The sequence below is a fragment of the Xyrauchen texanus genome, chromosome 26 (genome assembly GCF_025860055.1).
Source record: "Xyrauchen texanus isolate HMW12.3.18 chromosome 26, RBS_HiC_50CHRs, whole genome shotgun sequence".
Lineage (NCBI taxonomy): Eukaryota > Metazoa > Chordata > Actinopteri > Cypriniformes > Catostomidae > Xyrauchen > Xyrauchen texanus.
The window spans coordinates 10,802,746-10,825,499 of NC_068301.1; the positions used below are offsets into that span (position 1 = coordinate 10,802,746).

A 22,754-nucleotide genomic window follows, 5' to 3' on the forward strand; every position below is an offset into this window, starting at 1 on the left:
GCTTCCTGTTGGACCAGGATAAGCAGCAGCTGGAAACGTGTGATAGAGCCCAGAGACCTGGCCCAATCGCTCGCTTTAGGAAACAATGGGGGAAGAAGGAACAGCATAACAATTCTCCAACCAGTGCTGTTAGCCTCATTAAGGGCCCACAAGTTGCAGCACTCCCAGTAGTCCTAATTGTTCTAATCAGCAGAAGAAAAGAAAAACAGACCTCGGGTCAGAATCACATCCAGTCTGGCTGGGATTTTCATCTCCACAACGACCAGCACCACAATTGACACACAAGGGTATATCTTCCCCAGAAACCATGTCACGCTGACCAAGCAACAAACCAAAATATGTTATTGGCTTTCACTACCATAGTAATACAATTACGAGACTATTAATCACTGACTTTTAGGTGTCAGCCAATGGTCTACCAAAGTCTAGCCAATGGTCAATGTGATTTTGCCATGTAGGATGTTTCTGGGTTGGTTCTGCAACATCTTTTCAGACCTATCCCCAATCATTAAGTACACTTAAAATCTGAGAGAAATTATACATTTATAAGAATGTTGGGTCCCAATTTATATTTGGTGCCTTTAACTACTATGTACTAACATTAAAGAACATACAATACAATGTATTTATTGAGTAACTAAAAGTCACTTGCTGCTATTGAGGTTGAGGTACGAATAGGTTTATTAAGCTGATTCTGATTTATGGTTTAGATCAGGGTTGGGGTTAGCTTTAGGGGTAAGGTTAACAGAGTAACTACAGATGTAATGAAATGCAGGTAAATTAAATGTAAGTACAATGCAACAACACGTATGTACATATTAAGTACATTGTATTAAATGATTAAGTAGTAGTTAAAGACACCTAATATAAAGTATTAAGTGGGTCCAAATGTTGTTGAAGCTCCAACCCCAGCTATAAGCCAAACCTTGACCCTAAACCCAACCCTAAAATCTAATTTGGCTTAATAAAATGTTGTTCCAGGACCAACAAGGACCAACAATATACACCTTAATATTTCATAAACAGTTAAGATAAGTAAAGTTTAAAGGGATCATCACCACATAATCAACACCAATATAATCTGAAATGAACTGTGTATTGGGTAAAAATAACAGTTCTATAAATTCAACTTCTTCAAGTTGCAAATTTACAATGAGGTTCTATTCGTTAACACTAGCAAATTTATTGGGTATTATGAACTAACAATTAACAATATATTTTACAGTATTTTGGTGGATGTTGATTTATACATTTACAATTGTTCATGGTTGGTTCATAATTCATCAACTGTTAACAAGGAATTAACATTACCAAAATGTAATAAAGGCTGTAAAAGTACTGTGCATTGTTAGATCATGTTAACTAATGTTAATGAATACAACCTTATCGTCGAGGGCTGACCATTCCAATGTGTATTTCATAATAACCCTACAAGTTAAATTGGAGAGTTTGTTGTGGTTTCTTATGGGGAACCCAGCTCACGTGGTGTGGTGACCCCCTCCTTTACTGCAGGATCTACTGCTTTGGCTTGAGCGAGCTGGATCCCACTTCCTGGCAGAACTCAGGCCACAAGCTCGTGTCTACAGCAGCCAAGTCAGTGTGCTTTATTGCAGTGAGGCCCCTTTAAAGCTTATGTAGCCAGCATTTGTAAGAGTTTCCATGAGTAAAAGGGTTTGTAACCCCTCCTCAAGGAACTAAAGTAAAAAAAGAGAAGGCCCCTATCAGAGGAAATAATAAGCAGTAAATGAAGACTATATTATTGGTAAAGCGGTTGGTTGCGGATAACTTTTAGAAGCTAGCAGGCTTATTCAAATATCATGATTTTATTGTAGGACAATCATTAATAATGATTAATAATGAACAGTGTTGGCGAGTAACTGACTAAAAGTAACAGAGCTACTAACTTAACTACATTTTGCACTACTAATGCACTACTTTGCATTACTACTAATTCATTTGAGTCTTTAAGGAAATGTCTGTGCAAGGCATCTTATTTTTTTACATCAAAGTATTCAAATAACACTCATCACTATGATTTTATCTCAGTTATATAAATTAGGATGTTTTCTAGCTTTTTTATTTGCATTTAGTGTAAATGTATATGTTCAAGTTTAATGCTAAACGATATTGCTCTTCCTCTGTCTGCAATCCTCATTGCTTGAGACACTGCTATGAATGTAAAAATACATAATATCATCTGAAAGTTTAATATTTATAAAGATATTGTATATAAGATATGTGTAGTTTAACCAAGTTTAAATTATGAGTAGCTTGTAGTTTGCAAAGCTAGATGATACTAGATGACAGGTAAACAGTTTTGCCCATGAAAACCCTGTAGCCTGTAAAAAAAAGTGCCTGTACTTAAAATCGAATTAATGAGAGTAGTTGACAAGCTCCCCAAACTCCACACCAGAAAGCATCCATTAAAGCTGAAATCTAAAGAAATTAATTCCAAACTTCTAATGGTATAGGGGGCTGTGTTAGCGCTCAGCAAATATTTTACCAGGGGAGAAATGACAAGAATTTTGACAAGAAAACCAATAAAAAATCCTGCATTCACTCCATGAATAACTCCTTGACCATGTTTTCGCTAAATTTGTGGTAGTGGCGTAGTGGGCTAAAGCACTGAACTGCTAAGCAGAAGGTTGTTGTTTCGATCCCCACAGTCACCACAATTGTGTCCTTGAGCAAGGCACTTAACTCCAGGTTGTTCCGGGGGGATTGTCCCTGTAGTAAGGGCACTTACTTAAGTCGCTTTGGAAAAAAGCATCTGTCAAATGGATACATGTAAATGTAACCAAGGGAAAGTACTATGGCTCCTGCCCATGCTTGACGCCCCATGTGATGTTTCAGCAAATTCCAGTGTATAAAGGGTTTTCATTACCACTAGTCTTTGGGTCAATCATGTCTGCTTGCATGCTAGAGAGCCATTATTTATTAGTTTTTACTATTAAACAGCTCATACTTAATTCTGATTGGTCAATTGTGGCATTCAGCAGTAAAATATTTCTGAATAATATCTGGCCACATGAACATATCTGAGCACAAACTAATATTTTACCGGTCATCCAGGCATTGCAGGTAGTCTATCCTACTTATGTTTAGGGCTACAAAAAATTATATCTTGATATTTTGAAATATATTGATGATTTTCAATATTGATATTCGGTATTTGCTCAGAAATGACATTTGGATTCCATCCAAAAATTGTGCAGTGTTAGTGTGCAGTGTTAGTTTGTATTTGACAGATTACAATGTTCCTTATTACAGAATTTGTGAAACGCTGTCACCGGTTTCAAATGTTTGGAGTTGCGGAAATGTGTGAAATTCTGCAATCTCTACAAGCCAAAAAATCCATCAATATTTCCATTTATTTATTTGTCAAGCTGTCGTGTAATTAGTAGAATAATGAATAGTCAGACATCATCACTGCAAAATGAACACCAACAAGTAGATCAAAACTCTGATGCAAAGCGGAGGTTGAACAATTTCAATGCAAATAAATTTCATGTCCATATATTTATTTATTTGATAAGACGTTGTGTGATACGTGGGATAAAATACAGTCAACATTATCACAAATAAACCCTTTTAGGGTGATACAAGACCTGTCCTGATCCCTGTGATAGGGTTTATTTTGCGGTTGATTGTATTTCGCGGCTGACTGTACATTATCCCTTAGTTATTTTACAGACAGATCTAATATAAAAATTCCATCCATCTGTTGAACATTTCTTCCACAGATACTTAAAATGTAATGCAAAGTTGAAGGGAAACTAATGAAGTCATTCATTAACTTGCCAGATTATTTATGTCTTTCTTGATATATTAAACAACATGGAACAGTTGTAGCAGTCAAAGTACGGTTAGCGCTGCGCTAGATCTTAAAAGTCCTAATTTTGTGAGGGAGCACTCAGGCAAAAACATCAAACAATTAGAACCATCTGTTCGGCATTACATCACCAGACTACGATGCACATGGTCCCTAAATTGAGCTGGAATATTGCGCTGTCACTTACCATCATCTAGGTACATTTGATCCAGTTCCTGCGGTTCCTGCTTGATGCTGACAGCCAGTATGGTGGGGGCTGCTCCCTCTTCTTGCAGGAGGGGGGACGATCCTCCCCTTAATGGTGCTTTGGTTATCTGAGCAGCCAATGCCGAGGCCTCGCTGGTGGCCTGTGATTGGGTCAAACTGTGGCTGGGAGCAAAGGGGAGTTCTGGTGCTGAGTTTGGGGTGGAAGGATGGGACCCTGGAGAGGACACAGTGCTTCCTGTTGGGTAAAGGATAGACAGTGGGTAGCGTCCGGGTGTGGGCTGAATGGTGGAGACATGTGGGACCGTAGGAGACTGGGGCCCCAAGTTTGATCCTGCTGATAGGCACTTAGTGGAAAGATGAGGTGAGGAGAGATCTTGGAGTTTAGGGCTGGTGCTTGGGGAGGAGGAGCAGGATAAGGAGGTGGGCTTTGCCGGCAGTCTTTGAGGGCTGGTCCCAAATGAGCCCGTGACACAGGGCCTTAGTTCTGAAGGCATCATGGGGGTCAATGTTGGTGGGCTATAGTAGGGCTTTGGATGCAAAGCCAACTCGGCGGGATGGAGTGGTGTACATACCTGGGGAAGGTCGTAGTCATCGTGTGGCTCTGATTTTATGGTTGGAACTATGGAGGCGAAGGAGAAAAGAGTGCGTATGAGAGAAAGAATGAAATAGAAAATGAAAGAAAGACATAAAGAAAGAAGGGGAAAGAAAGAAAGAAAGATCAGATAAGAATAAAATGGGAAAAGGAGCAAAACGAATAAACACATGTTCTGGGTTCATGTGACTTGATGTGAGCCTGTGCGAGTGAGTGGGTTTGTGGCTAGGATACCCACAGCGAAACAAACATTCTCATCAATGAGACTATGTGTCTGAGGCTACGCGCTCCCGCCCAACTGAAAATATTTAAAGAAAGAGGGAAAAAAAGGGGCGAAGCATCGCCACAAGAGCCTTCCAGCTGCTTTCAAAAATAAAAGGGCTATTATTTTTGGAACTCCCCCCAGCACTAATAACATATAAATGTGCATTATGAAATAGTTTACTGCTACAGTAGCCTCACATCCATAGCTTAAAAAAAATCCCCATCAAGTAAAATATCAGCATTTGTCTCTCAGTAGAAGATTCAGTGTGTCATTTTAAAATGAGGTCTGAGATTTAAGAGAGCTAAATTGCAGCTGGGATAAGAATTGGACTAAGACTGGATTGAAGAGAAACAGATCAGCAGATTGTATGTATATTGTGCATGGAGTTCAAACTAATCAATTTCTTTAAGCTGAAGTGTATAATTTTTTTTATATTAATATACTTTTTTTTGTATCCCAGCTAAATATGCAGAAACAAAACTGTAAGTAAGGCATTTATAGGTTGATATCCCCCAAAAAATATAACAACTGTGGCATATTCAAAACATTATTTAGTTTTTTTGAGCACCCCAACCAGCCCAACTCAGCATAATTGTCTCAACCAATGGTGTGAGTTTGCGGTGGGACTATCTGTTATTTGACTAATAGAAGACGGGGGAGTTTTCAGGTAATTCATAAGTATTTTTGCGATTCCATTCGGTGACGCCAGTGGCGCAGAAATTACACACTGAAGCTTTAACATAAACATTGTAGCAGAGGGATTTTGAGAGGTGTGTATATCAATTGTACTAAATCAGCTGTACCTTTAAAATCGTTCTAGTATACAAGTCCACTATTATGTATGTCTAAAAAGAGCACTGCTAAACTTGATAATTCAAGTGCTCAAGTGTTGCCTTCCAGCTTTAAAAAGAAACAATTGTGAAATGGGCACCCTGACCAGGCTGAGAGAGCAGCTAAGACAGCATTGGCTGGTTTAAGATGTTTTTTCAGCAGGGTACACTGAATAAATAGAACAATTCTTTGATGTTCACAGATGTTGAGCTACTGCAGAGAATTCACCTATTGTTGAAAAACTTGTCTTCAAGATGTTATTTTTATCACCTTTTAGCTTCTGGCTGCATTTCTCAACAGACAGCAATAGTTTATCTTTGTTCAGGATTTAAACATCACTCACACTAACATGCCTAAGCCCTACATTTTAATTTTGCATTCTGTCAACAATACAGAGAAAAGGAGAACTCTTTGAGCTGGTCAGAACAACCGCAGGTTTAAAATAGAGGCCAGACACCTATTTTAGGCCCAGCGGGGGGAAATGAGGCACATGACAGACTGATGCAGTGCCATACGGACAAGCAGATGTCTGTCACTCTGCCTCATGTTTAACCTCAAAAGCATCTCAGCTGGTTCAGATTCATAAGAGGCCATTCACAAAAAACACATTCTTGTGTTAAAAAAGCTAGATGATGAACAATGAATGGAAAAGATTGCAGATGTCTCAAGGCACGTATTTAAATATTTAAATTCTTTTTGCTTGACATACGTATTAAAAACACTGAGGTCATGTGCAAGACACAGAAAAAGCAACAAGCTGCATCGCATAGTTTTACATAGAAAAACTATTATAAAGCAGCATAGAGGCATGCAAAAACACGTCATGTGTGAATGGCCCCTAACACCTCATTACTAAAGCTTAAAGATCCATTGCAGACTCATTCGATGTTAGGTAAAGACACATTAGTCTGTGTTACTTTGAAATGAAATATGCAGTCTTAGAGTTCAATATAAATTTTTTGAAAATATATTAAACACATGGATGTTTCTTTTTTACAGTCACACACAGAAAATGTTGGCACTACAGATAACAGTGAAATAGGTGTCCTGGAAAATCACTCTATGCAACATCAAAAAAGTGTCAGGGGCCTGGCCTGCACTTTAACAAATCAGTAAACTAGCCAATCAGAAACAAGAATTTGAGTGTGGTTTTAGTAAAAAAAAAAAAAAAGAAAATCTGAAATCGCTCACAGCACCTTTAAAATGGCATCAGTCAAATCAGGATAACTGAAGTGAATCCTGACATAAAAAAAATAAATTAAAAAAAACTGAAATTATTTTGGTATTATCCTGGTCTTTTCACTGTTAATAATCTGCATTGGATAGACCTATATCTTTGCATGTCTCTATTCATGTTGTCTAAAAAAAGCTGTAGTGTGAGCACGACAGCCTGCAGTTGCAGTGCCCACACTTCAGGAGACAGGTCTGGGACAAGCTAGGACTGACTCAAGCCTTTGAACCACCCACTGGTTACGCACACCGGGCCTTGGGGAATTAGCAATGGTTTGGACCTTTCAGATGTCAAGCAATTTTTTTTTTATTTCACCTGGCAACCAATCTGGATTTGAATAAGAGCATTCGCATACTGGACCCCACCCTGCCACTGCCCTTCTACTGCTCTTAAAGCAGGTATGGAAAAGAACACATTTTATGGAAAAGTCTTTTAACAAAAAGGAAAAAAAAGTAAGAAAAACCTTTTCACACTGTTCCACCCACTAAAAAGTCTTCAAAATTTCATTATAATTAATTCAGTCACAGACTGGAAAGAGGAACGTGCATAAATGAAAGGGAAAGAAAGCAATATTTTACCATTTGTGGGTAGGTATGTGAAGCGTTGGTACTGGCTTCTCTTTCGTTTGCCGTTGCACACGTAGAAATTCACATGAACCAGGCTGGATATTCTTTGGTTCCGGTATGGTGGAACTTCCACAAGCAAAGACACCTAAAATTCAAATTTCAAAATAATTTTAACATTCAAAATTAAACTTAAATTGACATGAAAGTCAAGGATTTCTAGCCAGCTCAATCGCTGCTACCACTTTTGCAAGCGAAGTATGCAATTTCTACGCCACTAGCATTACCAAACAAAATCACACAATGATGACAATAATGATTTCCAATCACTCCCCCATCTACCATTGGTTAGACAAACACAGCGTTCTGCCCAAAACTCAAACTATTGTCTGAGCCAATGTTACTGTGTCGGGTTGCTCGGGATGCTCAAACAAACAAGAGCAATGTTTTGATTTTGCCACAGAGACACAGTATTTATGCTTTTCCAGAAATCAACCTACAAATGGCTTGCTTATAGTTGTCTCTGCATATTTAGCTAGGACAGGATAATTTTAACATAAAAAATTACACAATTCCCCTTTAATCCGTTTGATACTTGATATGGCAATTTGGGGTGTCCAAAAGTCGTGTACGCATCCAATGATTGTGGCTTTGTGCACGCAGGGTAGTTGAGGTTCAGACAGACCAAACTGCACATAGCAGACTGTGTTATTTTAGTGCTTCTCACCCTGAATGAGAGAGTGTCCGGGGACTCATCCAGAAAGTTTATTTCCCCAGCGTTTCTCCCCTCTGTCTTCAGATGCCAATGAACGTTTGACAGCTGAGCTGTCTGAGAGTATAACTACAGTATTAGAGAGGTGCTGCGACTGTCTAACTGACTATCTACCCCCCTTTCTCTCTCTCTCTCTCATTCTCTGTCTCTCTCATTCTCATTCTCACTCTCGCTTTCTCTTTCCTTCCACCCTGAGATGAACCTTGTGTGGCGGATAGGAGATTGATAGAGGAGCTGAACAGTAGCCAAAAAAGGAAGTTGTCAGGCTTCTTGTAGGTTTTAGAGCCATGTGCAGGTGAGCTTGCTGACTATTTATATAAGCACACCGCCTAAGCCACAAAGCAATGCCAGATGAAGCACAATGTGCGAAAAGTTCTTTGGTAAAAATTACACGATACGTGGATGTTTTGTTCTACACATAAATTACACACAGTTATAACTCAAATGTGAATTTTGAAGTTGTACTGAAGTGCATACATTAAAAACAATTTAAATAAAAAAAACACAGCCGTTTCTAAATTCACGTTTGAGATATGACTGTGTAATTTATGTGGAAGAACAAAATGTCCATGTATCATCAAGTAATGTTTATCACAGATCATATTTTACTCTTAAGTTGGAAAACACATTATAAAACCTCATAAGAAAATACTGAGGGAACCCATAGAAAATTTGCCTTATGGGTTTGCCTACAAATTGACATCACAACTGAACAGCTCTATAGGGCACAACAGTCTGGTTCAGAAAGTAAAAATACTATTTATTTATCCCATAGACAAATTTATTTTCAACAATATCTTATAAACCTTTAAAGACAGACCTAGCCTGAGCTACGAGGTTGTTCACCAACCTCGTATATGCTTCCATTTAATCCATTAGTCTGCGTTATTTCAACTTCATTATTTAAAAATCATGTTTGATAGCAGAATTCATGGCAAACAACTACATTACCCATGGTACAGCAGAGAAAGATCCACCAATCAGAGAACTGCAGCTAATTAAACCCGCGAAAAGTGCCTCAGAGTGAACACCCACTCCCATGACGCAATGTGAATGATGTAATCGAGTCATTCCCTTCACCCTTAAACTACTTTGGGGTGGTGGTGGTGTAGTGGTTTAAACTACATAACTGGTAATCAGAAGGTCGCTGGTTCAATCCCCACAGCCACCACCATTGTGTCCTTGAGCAAGGCACTTAAATCTAGGTTGCTCCGGGGGAATTGTCCCTATAATAAGGGCTCTGTAAGTCGCTTTGGATAAAAGCGTCTGCCAAATGCATAAATGTAAATGTACTTATATATTTGTACATATTGGAATATTTAGATATTTAATTTTTTAAACATATTGTCTCTATATTTATAATCAACAACCTAAAATCAATAGTTTTATATATTCCCATGGGTTTTTATTCAGTGACATCATTCGCAATACTACATGGGATTGTAGTCCATGACATCATGAAAGACGGTAAGTACACAGTCTTGTACCTTTGTCATTATGTCCAATTTTCAAATATTTTCAGCCTCAAAACAAATTTTGTGATGTTCATAAATGTTTCATAAATGTTTATGAATTGTTTTATTAAAAAGGTGAAAGTAAAAATTAATGGGGAAAATACTTCTGAAACTCAGACGGCTGAAAAAGTGAGTGGGCACTGTTGAGCTCTATTGCGCTGGGTAGCATTGCCCACAGTGAAAACTCATTGGTCATCATAACAGTATATTAAAACTTAAATATATTCCGGTTGGCTGTGATTTTGTCATGTTATGCAGCAGCTTCACATTCAGTGTGGACAGGCAAAATGCTCGTCGCTGCAAACTTGTCATGTTGTGCCTGGTTAGAACATGCTTAAAAGGTGATGTGCGTAATTTTTTCAATGTTAAATTGTTTCTACTATACCAGTTTAATATGCAGTGACAACTATAAGTAAGCCATTAATAGGTAAATACCCCGACAAGTTTAAACATTGTTAGTCAGTGCCACTTTAAAACATTGCTCTATTTGTTTGAGCATCACAATCAGCCAGATATACAGTAGCAACATTGGTTCAACCAATGGCGGATTTTTGGGGTAGGACTATCTGTTTGACCAACTAATGGTTAGATGGGTGGATTGTCTGAAAAAAAATATTGAAATCATTTTTGCAATACAATTTAGTAATGCAAGTGTCATATAAAAATCCACTTTACCTTTAAAGCAGTCCTCATACTGACATTGACTTCTACATTCTGATTTCACATAAAATTCGGCAAATGTGTGCCGATTTTTCTTTAGCCGAAATCGGTATACATTGACCGAATTTGAAAATACTGCATCCAGAGGCTAAAGCAGTAAGTGTTTCAGAGCATATAAACAAGTGTGGCATCCATTTATATCCAGGAGAGTTCGCCAGAAGCCAGTTGTAAAAATAATTGTTTTCAGCTGAACAGGGTGTAAAACAGTAAAGAGAAATGCTTATTTTATTTAATCTACTCCCTAACCAAAACCCAAATGTAACCTTAACCATTACTAGAGACAAAATGCAATGTTAGGGATAAAAATGCAACCTTATCACACTTGTGATTGTTTATAAAAACATGATTACTTCCTAGTTGGAATGGTTATCCCATGCAACTGACGCAACGTGCTACCAGTCGTGCCACGAGGGAAAGTAATTGTTGTTGAGCCGTTCCAAATATGTCAGATGGGAGATAGGGCATGTCAGTGAGTCGGCATACTGTTGCTTATCCTAGGGTACCGATACTTTCGGAAACAGCATGCAGACTTCCCATGTGATCATGTTGCTTCTACAGCTGTATTTCTATATAATCGCCTCTAATGTCATTTTATTATTTAAATTATTTAGATCAGGCCTTATTTTTTGGGTCTGCCGTGAGTGTGTCAGTTTGTGAGAAACCAAATAAAGCAATCCAAAAATTACATTAGACTGAGTAGGACAAAGTATAAGCCAGTTAGCCAAATCAAGAGAGCCATGTGGTTTAGCGTGTGTAAGAAAATGTTTCACATTAAATAAATATACATATACACACACAGCAGGGCAGGGAGGGGCCAAAATCAAAGGCACCCTTGTGAAAAAAACTGTCTAGCACATTAATACTCCATTCAAACAGATGGTCCCCATTCACTCCCTGAGCATTGAAACCAGGCGTGGAGGCTCTCATAAAGTTATGAACCAAGAGACATCAGACAAAGACAAGCTTTCAGGGAGCTTTTGGCTCAGGCAGGGAAGAAACAAACAGTAATTCATAAAAAAAAATATATATATATATATATATATATATATCAACTATAGAGTCCTCTCTTCATTGTATCATTAACATATGAGCTCAGACAGAAGCTAATAAAAGTTTAGCAAACTCATTTTTTCTGATAGCAGTGCCCAAACTTTCACAATTTACAAAGCAATTAAATAGTCACAATGTAATTATATATTCTTTTTATGATAATTATATTTTACTTAAGTTCAAAAGAGAGGCGGTGTCCAAAGTTGGTAAACAGCTTTTGCTTTGATCGATCTCCTTGATTAAAACATCCTAAGATGTATATGTTTAGCCATTCAGCCAGAAATCCATTCTATCACATTCCAGACTGAGTAAGTAATTAGAAGACATTTAAGCTAAGTCCATATTTCTTAGCTAGACAATGATGTAAGCTGGTCTGAGAATGAAAAAGGCTGAGGTCTATGGTCAGACATACTGTAGGTTACCTAACAAGTGTGTGTGTGGTATGAGGAGCAGGTGCAGTGTTTTGCACACAAACACTGTCTAATCCCAGAGAATAACCTGTGGTCCCTGAGCTCTCATAGAATGAATCTTCCATAGAGAAAACAGGGAATGGGTTTGCGTATGCAAGTGTAAGTGTGTGTGGGTTTTCCCCAGAGAGCAAAAGGTAGGAAAACACACATACATAACATCTGCTTTAGATACAAAAAAATAAAAAAGCTTTTAACACATCCAGCTTACAAAAAACACTAAAATCTTTCTTTCAACCTCCTTTATTATATGGGCAGTTGACAAATAACATGTACTGTAAACGGACATTTTTTAATCAACATTTCATTTAAAAAAGGTCCTGCAGTGTGACAAATTATTGTGTAAAGTACAAATTAGCAAAATGCTAAATCATTTTTGATGGAGAAAAGCATGTCATACCACAGGACAAAGTTTAATCAAATATTACATTTAAACTGCCCATATAACAATATATATTTTTTATATAATACAATCATCTTGTGGATTTTCTGCCTTTTCCAAGTATATACAATGGTTAAAAATAAGCAGGACTTACAGATTTAGAAGACTCTCTGTTGACTTTGGCCTCCATTTCCCATATGTGATGACCATCTAAAGAGAATGAAAAGACAAAGCACATAATGTGTGTTACATTATTGATATTCACCTTACATATACCATGGAGCAAGCTTTATTCCAGCATTCAACATGTAAATGAATGTAAAATTACAATCGCAGTACATAAAAAAAAGCACAGTTTTAAGACCGGGAAAGATTTGCAAATGCTTTACAGTTTCAATAAACAATACATTTTTACAACCATGTTTAGAAAGAAAATAGCTGAATTTACTCCCAGACATTATCTTATTGCTCTAGACAATCCATTGTCTAATATTAAAGACTCAGAGATCCCAAAAGTCTTTGGAGAGTTATCACTAAACTACAGCCAGGCCTGCGATTACATCATGTCCTGTCTGCCTCTGACCCGCTTAGGCAGATGGGGGACTGATGCAATCCTAATGATCTTACCAGAGCCAAGAAGTTTGTGCGTGTGACGTGTCTTTGCTATGATGGGACTAGTCGCTTACATCAGCCCCTTGTGGAATCTCGCAACTCATGACAAACAGTGTCTGAAGGGTCCAATAAAAGCCCTGGTAAACTAGGTTTCAGGTAATGAGCAGCGGCTGTTCGGGAAAAGAGCGTGTGGTGTGCTCACACGTCACAGACTAGGAACTGTGTCCTTTCTCTCTGTCTCAAATCTCTGAATTTTCTCCTCATTATAAAGGGTTTTATTTAGCTATTTTCAGCTTTCTGAATTCGACGCAAACAGGCTTTCCCACACCAACGTTTAGGAACAAAAGACATATTAAGGTTTTGCTATTTTTAGTCAAGACATCACTGAAAAGATGCTTTAACTTAGGCCGTAAAACAGGAAAAAACCGCAGAGTAGATTGGTCGCTGCAGCAACCCGCTTCGGTAAACCACAGAATTAAATCATAAACACACATAAAATCATAAAGCAGCATTGTGTCTGAGAAAGAAAGAAAATGGTGGGAAATCTAATGAAATTCCTTAAATTTATTTAGAACAATAGACAACACATCTTTTTAAACTTTCCATTGGCTCGTCTAAGGTAATATTTTTACTTAAATGCACATCGCTATCATACATTTCACATTGATGTTGCTCTTGGGTTTAAACAGAATGTGGTTGAAAAAAGCACCGTATTGGTTTTCCATGATAATTTTCTATAATAAATATGCTCTAGTAGACCCTGAAGCCTAGACTCCCTATATTCCTAGACATTGAGTGGTTTATTTATACCACTGAGAAAGATCAAATGTATTGTTCTCACCTCTTTTAAATATTTATACTAGGTCCCAAGCTTCAAGTCAGACAAATTGCAAGTCAAATTTCCAGACAAATGGCTTGTCAATTTGTCATGACGTTTCTCAACAACACACACGACAAACGGATAATATAGCATCAGTTTAAGAGGTATGCTAACAATACTGGAAATAACGTATGATTACGTGAGTGAATTTGGCATCAGGGATCATTTTCCATTGGCGGTTCTCAAACCTCTAGACATATTATTCAGATTTTAAAGATGGAATGTTGAGACTATTTTGATTGCATTTTAAGAGAAAGGTTAGACAGTGGGGTCTAGTTTTCATGGGCAGACAGTGAGGGCATCCCTGGCTAGTCACGCTGCGGTCTGTGATGTGGTGAAATGGTCTGTCATTACAGCTGGAAGGTAATGCAATGCTGGGAACCTCCATTTCCACTGTCTCCTCTTATTCTTTTGTTTCAGCTTCTCTCTCTCTCTCTCTCTCAGAGTCATCATACCTTTAGTGGCATGATTGTCAGCATTCAAAATATTACCAAAGTATATACTTGCAGTATACACAATGCTGCAATATTTATAGTCCTGAAACAGACAATACAGTCAAAATATGGGATGAAGTAAATTATATATATAAAATGAGAAAATAAAACAAAGGGACAAAGTAAAGGTAAAAAAGGGGGTGAATTTACATTCAAAATATGGTATATCCAAATTCTTTAAAGACTTAAATAGTAACCTTTGGGAACGCTTTCATGATGTTGACATTTCCTACACTGTAACATGTTATCCTCCATCTAAAACTATTTTTAACATCGTTTTGCTCATACTTCTATAAGTATTATGTATGCAGTTTTCATATCCTCATATACATTTGGAAACAACATGGAATGTATTTGTTACACCACAGGTCTATTTAAATGTGTTAGGGAAGGCAAAAAGGTGATTAAAAATAGGAGAACTTGTGTTGGTGACCAGTCACAGGTTCTAAAATATACACATTCCCTTATACATTCATATACATTTTAACCAATTTTCTTTATGGAAAACCTCACACAGAGTGTCGGCTACCCACATATACTTATACACTCTCTGCGCAGTTTATTAAGAATACTATGGTCCTACTAATCGTGGTATTCTGCTGTTGTAGCCTCTCCGCCTCCAGGTTCAATGTGTTGTGCATTCTGAGATGCTATTCTGCTCACTACAATTGTACAGAGTGGTTATCTGAGTTCCCGTAACATTTTTGTCAACTCGATCCAGTGTGTCCAATCTCCACTGACCTCTCCCATCAACAAGGCATTTTCGTCTGCAGAACTGCTGCTCACTGGACATGTTTTGTTTTTGGCACCATTCTGAGTAAACTCTAGAGACTCTTTTGTATGAAAATGTAGGAGTGGTGTAGAAGTGGTGGTGGTGTAGTGGGCTAAAGCACATAACTGTTAATCAGAAGGTTGCTGGTTCGATCCCCACAGCCACCACCATTGTGTCCTTGAGCAAGGCACTTAACTCCAGGTTGCTGCGGGGGGATTGTCCCTATAATAAGTGCACTGTAAGTCGCTTTGTATAAAAGCATCTGCCAAATGAATAAATGTAAATGTAAGATCCCAGGAGTTCAGCAGTTATAGAAATACTCAAACCAGCCCATCTGGCACAAACAAACGTGCCATGGTTGAAATCACTGAGATCCCAATTTTTCCCCCATTCTGATGGTTGATGCAAACATTGACTGAAGCTCCTGACCCGTATCTGAATGATTTTATGCATTGCACTGCTGCCACACAATTGGCTGATTATAATTGCATGAACATGAACTAGGTGTACAGGTGTTCCTAATAAAGTGCTCAGTGAGTGTCCACTTTTATAATCCCTCTCCCACTCTCTTCCTCTCTAGGACCAGTGCCATGAGTGCCAATGTCAGACTGCCATTTTTCTACTTTTTTTATTTTTTTTTTCCAGATCTTTGCTCTAGAATTTCTTCTCAACCTCAGTTCTTTTGAAACAGAACACTCTCTGTCTCTATCTCACCTCGTCTGTGGAACAGCAGAGGTACAAATTTTGTTATAGGCTTCCATCCAGTGGGACATCCTCAAGTGCTAGTACAGGACTATGGAGCCTGTGGTCATAAGAGCCCTCATCTCTGCTGTGCCTGAGCCATGTGAATGGAATACCTGCCCGGTCTCACTGTACTAAAGAACTGATGAGCACACTGTGTACTTCAACAACATGCAATTAACATGCTCAGAAAATCTTGATACCCAAGACTCAGTCATTGAGCATGTCACAAGGCTCTACTCGCTTAGAGGCATACGAACGCATTAAATCAAGCTACAGAAGGTCATTCTGACATCAACCTCAAACTTAATTTTTTTGTACATTTTATGATAAAAATGTGTGGTGTTTACCAGAGCAAAATCTGCCGTCATTATACTAGGATGGACAGACAGACAGACAGACTCTGTTTATTGTTTTCTAATGTCATTGCTTTCCAAAGTATGTGTAATGGATAGCGTTATCTAAATGCTTTGTTTTCGGTGGAGCCAGATGCTATTAGAGTGTGGATGAGAGACGTAAACATAGCAAAATCAATGTGTTTTTTAAACAAAAACGGATCAATGTGGACGTGGCTTCAGCCCATTTGAACATTCTGTCAATGTAAGTCTATGGGATTATTTTATTGGTGGCTCTACGAAATCTGTGATTCCGGTCAGTTAGAAAAGATTTCCACAATATTCTCAGTGAGTCTACTGTATTTCGCTAGATGGGTTGAATTTCTGTTTGGCTAGCGAAAGTGCGATTGGTTGGCATTTTGTGTGCAGCCAGTCTCTGCTTGCTTGCGTGTCATGTGGTAAGATTCTTGCCTTTTAAATGTTGTAAAAAAAAATCTGTTTAGTTTTTTCTCCCCTTTTTGGGATGCTCAATTACCAATGCGCTCTAAGTTCTCATGGTGGCATAGTGACTCAATCCAGGTGGCAGAGGACGAATCTCAGTTGCCTCCGCATCTGAGACGTCAATCCATGCATCGTCACGTGGCTTGTTGAGTGCATTAACACGGAGACATAGTGCGTGAGGATGCTTCACGCTGTTCCCCGTGGCATCCACACACAACTCTCCAGAGTGCGAGAACCACATTATGGTGACCTGGTTATGAGGAGGTTACCTCATGTGACTCTAACCTCCCTAGCATCCAGGCCAATTTGGTTGCTTGGGAGACCTGGCTGGAGTCACTCAGCACACCCTGGTTTCGAACTTGTGACTCCAGGGGAGGTAGTCAGCATCTTTACTCGCTGAGCTACCCAGGCCCCCAAATGTTATAAAATGTTTTACAATTTCCCAGACAATGTGTGGGAAATGGTTATCCTAATAATCAAACGAAACTTAAGTTTTATCTAAAACAGCAATGTTATGATCAGAAACCACTCACAAAGCAAAGCGCTCCAGTCCCAGATGCTGCTTCTTCCATTGGCTGCCTAAAGAAAGATTGACTTAGGAACATCTGTTTGGAAAAGCTTGGAATAATTTGTTTGTGTGCTCTTTTCACTTTATTGGTAAGAAGTCAACAGCGAGGATTACTTATATTATCAACCGCTACGGTCCGGCTTCAATAGATGTCCAGAAATGGAGCGCAATGAATTACATAAACAATAGCATTATTGTGCTAACAGGAGTGTATGTGCTGAAAGATCATTAGAAATGTTTATAGTTTGTTCATTTCTATTCAGTGTTGCCCTTTGTGAATTCTTCACGTGTTTTGAAATTACATTATGACTTAGTATAAAAAGGAACTGTGTTTTTCCTGAACTGTCTGTGAGTAGTGACAAAGTTTTCAACTGTTTTCATGCTGTGATGCTAATGGATAAATTCTATGTACAGTAGTGAGATGTTTTATCACTTTTCAAATGAATTGTATTATTATTTTCCTCTTTCCTGCATTTTTTTCTGCCTGCAATTCACTTTCTTTTGAGTGTCTTTGCCGAATGTGCATGTCTTCCCTTAAGGGGAAAAAGGTGATTTGGAAAACAGTGTGGACATTAATTCAGTATCAATTAAATTTATTTGTACTGTACAGTGCTTTTAATAATATATACTGTTTTATAGTTGCGAGGAAGAACAATATTGCTGCACTATAATTCTGTGATCATTTGTTCTCAAGTTTCTGTAATTTTGAATGCTGCGTTAGTACATAACATAAAGATTGTTTACATTTAACCAGAAATTCTGCCCACATAGCCCACAAAGTGTCATGGGACTCAGGAATATCTTGGATAGCGCATAGGTATATTTGTGACGAGTATGTTGGATGTAGCTTAAAAGCTCTCTGAGGAGTAACAGTTGATAATTTTGGTCTTGGTTTTGGGAAAAACCCTAAACCATGTCTGAAGACCAACAGAATGGTGGCTTTGCCAAGCTAGCATAATCATGTCTTGTTACTCAGATCTTATCATACAGAGCTCATGACTACAGTTAATGCTTTCAAGTCCTCAGCTTAAAAAGTAACTAAATTCAAAAGTGAAGTATTGTGGAGAGCAAACCCACCCCCTCCTCCGGGCAAAAAGGATCGGCGTATGGCACGAGAGAGAAAGGCGAGCTCAGGCTGGGATGACCCTAATTGTTGATGCTCAGGCGAGCCAGTTTTCCAAAATATGCTAATGAACAGCAGCTGTGAAATCTTCAAACGAGGAGTGCTGCTATTTTATGCCACGTTAAAATTCTGCAAAATGCTCTAAAATATCCATTTTCATTGCGTTTAAGGGAAGAACAAATAAAGACTGCAAGTTTTGCCAGACCATTGTTGTGGATGGGCTGTTTATGAACGTCTAATATAATTTTTTTGTTGTTCCTTAATGAGGAGACAATACAGGGATTCCCTAAGGCTTGCGGTTGTAACTGGTTTGTTTGTCAGAGTGAGCCATTGTTGTCGAGGGTTGAGGAAGAGCCAAACCTCAAGGCTTCTTCACACAGAAGATATTGTTCTGAAGTGTTAAAGGAAAATGGAGTGACTTCTGCATGAGATTTTTATTCACGAAGCTTCTCCGAACAAACTCATCTCACACATAATACTCAAATAAATAACTTTCTATATTCAGTATTAACGTATTAGTGGTGCTTAGTAAGTCAAGCATCACACATACTTAGGGTTAGGGGTGTGAACGTACACAAATCATTTTAATTTGTACTACAGTCATGAATGATAGCTCAAACCACGTGGCTTGTTGAGGATTACGTGATCATATTTACAATTTCGTTTGGTGGATGACATAACACGCAAAATAAATCCCAAAGGCTTGCATTGAGGAAGGGACCCAAGCCATATGTAGGGACCTAGATATCGATATCTAGAATTGCTTGGGGAAGACTTGGTAAGCAATCACCTACAACACCCTGGTGACCTCCCACAACACCCCTAGCATTGCAGCGACTTTTGCAAAGGCAAGCAAAACCTCAGAAAATGTCAAAATGTAATAATCTTCCTGCTGGGAATGATTCATCAGTGCAAATATTTTGTCTTTTTAATCTTACATTAAAATGTAATAAGTTGCTTCACCTCTGAAGCAACTGTCTTTTTGGCAACACCAAGCCCTATTATTTTTTAACCCCGCCCCTTGAACTACTAAATGTAAACAGTAATAGCCACTTTGTACAATCCAATCTATTCCCAATGGATAAAATCAAATCCGCCTAAATTTTTTTCTCATTCAATACCTTGTTTACTTATAAATACATCACGTTATTTAAGTAAAGCGGGTTGCAAAAGCCGTTTCCATGTTGACTTTAAAACTACCATCTGGATGTTCACCTTCTGATTAAGTGTGAAGAAGTCAGTTTAAAAGGTTTTTATGGTCTGAAGCCGAGGCCAATATTCACCTGCACAGTGTGGAACCACCCATGACTACAGAAAGATCTGTAAATCCACTAACTGTACTAATAAAGACTGACTCATACACACAGGTCTGTACCTGGACAACTTAATCTAATTAGTAAGAATAAGATGCCCCAGGTCACAGCATGGTTCCACATCTGATAGCATTATTTTTTGCACACACACACACACACACACACACACACACACACACACACACACACACACACACACACACACACACGGACAAAGAAATAGGGGAAAAGGAATTTTCAGTGGTTTTGCAGCTGAGCAGGCAGTGAGTCCACTGGGTCCAGATGTGAAAACGCTCATCTCTCATGAGGGAGTTTCTTTGTGTCTGCCTCGCTTTCTTTTTCTTTCGCTCTTTTTTGCTCTCTATTTTTCCTTCTGTTAGGAATCCCCACTGTTCTTTAACACACCCACACACACATATTAACTGTAACACATCTGGGCCAAGCACACATCAGCCTTTTCCAGTCAATGGAAACATTTTAGATTCCAAGATCAACCACCATAGATCACAGCTCTGGCCGAAGAAAAATAAAGAGAATAAAAATATCATTAAGTTCTGTTGTTACAAATTTGCATACAAAGTCAACACGTTACTTGACCACTGACACCGCGAGCTCTCCAACAACATCAACCTGATAGTTGCCTAAGGATTCCAACTTAAACAAACTTATATTTAAGCAATTCTCTCGTTCTTTCTGTCTATGAAGAAAAAAAGAGACGTCTTATCTTTAGTGATCAGTGTATGCCAAAATGAAGAAAAACTTCTATGAAGTGCTTGATTACACTGTGATGTCTTAGAGATCGAGTCTAGACAGTGAAGTCAACTTAGTAACACACATATTAATCACAGATGACTCTGATGTGCATGATGCCTGGTCATTTCAGCAGAAACATTTATCCAAAGCATCAGCTTATTTCAGGGACAGTTCGTTTGGGCATAACCTGGGATTAAGTGCTTCACTCAAAGATACAACATTTCAATGATCATCTCTTGTATGGTTTGAACCTACAACCTTTTGTTACTAGCCCAGATCTTTAACAAGCTAGCCCCTAAGCATTAATGTAACACATTAATTTAGATCCACTGAATTCTTTATTACGTTCAAGATTGTTCAAGAGGGATCAGCAACTGATCAGCTATTCCATTTATTCTATTCCATTCTATTCTTTTGCTACATAGTATGCTGTCCTACTGTTTAATTCTGTACTATTCTGCTATGCCATTCTATTTTGTGCTATGCTGTTCGATTCAAAGAAATGCTACTGTTCTTTTCTATTCTAATCTACTGTTCCATTGTATGCTGTCCTACTATTTTACTCCTTCTATTTTGATATACTATTCTATTCTACTCCTCCTTCCACTATTCTACATACTTCAATGTATGCTGTCCTACTGTTTTATTTTATGCAATTTTACTGTGTCATTCTATTCTGTTCAATACTGTTCTATTCTATTAAATTCTAGTTTATATTCTATTCTACTGTTCCATTGTATGCTGTCATACTGTTCTATTCTATTTAATAATTTTTTATTCTATGCTACAATACATATTATTTTCTATTCTACTGTTCCATAGTATGCTACCCTACTGTTTTATTCCATTCTATTCTACTTTTCCATTATATTTTATGCAATTAATTTATATTCTATTGTATTCTATGCAATTCTACTGTTCATATTCTATTCTACTGTTCCATTTTATAATATTCTGCTATTCTATTCAATTCAATTGTGATATTCTATTCTATTCTACAGCTCCACTGTATGCTGTCCTACTGTTTTATTCTATGCTATTCTACTGTGCAACTCTATTCTGTGCAATACTGTTCTATTCTACGAAATTCTAATGTTCATATTCTATTCTATTGTTCTATTGTATGCTGTCCAGCTGTTCTATTCTATTCAATTCTATTATATGCTACAATTCATATTCTTTTCTATTCTACTGTTCCATTGTATGTTGTCCTAATGTTTTATTCCATTCTAGTCTACTGTTCCATTTTATTTTATGTTATACATTTATATTATATTATATTATATTATATTATATTCAGTTCTACTGTTCATATTCTATTCTACTGCTCTTTTGTATGTTATCCTGCTACTCTATTCTATTCTGTTCTATTCTACTGTACCATATTATGTTGTCCTACTGTTTTGTTCTATACTATGCTTTTCTATTGTTCCATTATATACTTTGCCATACTATTCTATTTTATTGTTCCATTGTATGCTGTCCTAGAGTTTCATTCTATGCTGTTTTACTGTTCTATTCTATTCTGTTCTATTATATTATAATATATTCTACGCTATTGTTCTATTCTATCATATGGAATTCAGCTATTCTATTCTATTCAGGTTCTATTTGGTAGCCAGCAATAAATAATTATTCAGAGTATTCAGCTCAGTGTTTTGCTTCTTTGCTTAACTTCTTTCTCTCTCTCTCTCAGTGTTTCTCTCATGCTTTGCCTATTAGATACTTTTTTCTATGATTTTCCATTTAAGACATGCTGAACGGACAGATGGGAAAAGTCTGCATGAAGTCACGTTGCACTTTAGAAGGAGGGATAGAGAGAGAGAGAGAGAGACAGAGGGATTCCCTGTGTGTGAGTCACGGTGTGGGAGACCCCTCTTTACCCATACAAAACAACTCTGCACTACAAAAACAAAAACAACTCTGCACTACACATCTCAGCTTTTTCCAACACTAATAAAAATTATGAAGATGATTGACTTGCAAGGACTAATATAAATCTAATACACTTTCCGACAAAACTCTTAATAAGACATACAGAAATCTTAACAAACATTCCATATAGAGGCCGAATTGGCATATTTCCCAAGTTTTAAAAAAGAAAATGTTTATAGATGATGGTAAATGCAAATACAGAGGAATAAGTAATAAGGCACGACCATGTGATCAAGCTCATGAAAAATAATAGTGGAAAAGATTTGTCTTTAGTAAGCTGGACTGAGTGAGAGAGACAGAA

At 37.7% G+C, this 22,754-nt stretch overlaps 1 protein-coding gene across 1 annotated transcript in view; it reads right to left on the minus strand.

Annotated features, from left to right (window-relative positions):
• Positions 1 to 4,011: 4,011 nt before the first annotated feature.
• LOC127619474 (nuclear factor of activated T-cells, cytoplasmic 1-like) overlaps positions 4,012 to 22,754 on the minus strand; it is a 34,018-nt gene continuing 15,275 nt past the window's right edge. The window contains exons 7-9 of the mRNA XM_052092321.1: positions 12,581 to 12,636; positions 7,537 to 7,669; positions 4,012 to 4,658 (exon numbers count right to left, since the gene is read on the minus strand). Coding sequence (XP_051948281.1) covers positions 4,012 to 4,658; positions 7,537 to 7,669; positions 12,581 to 12,636 — 836 coding nt within the window. The remainder of the gene's footprint in view (positions 4,659 to 7,536; positions 7,670 to 12,580; positions 12,637 to 22,754) is intronic.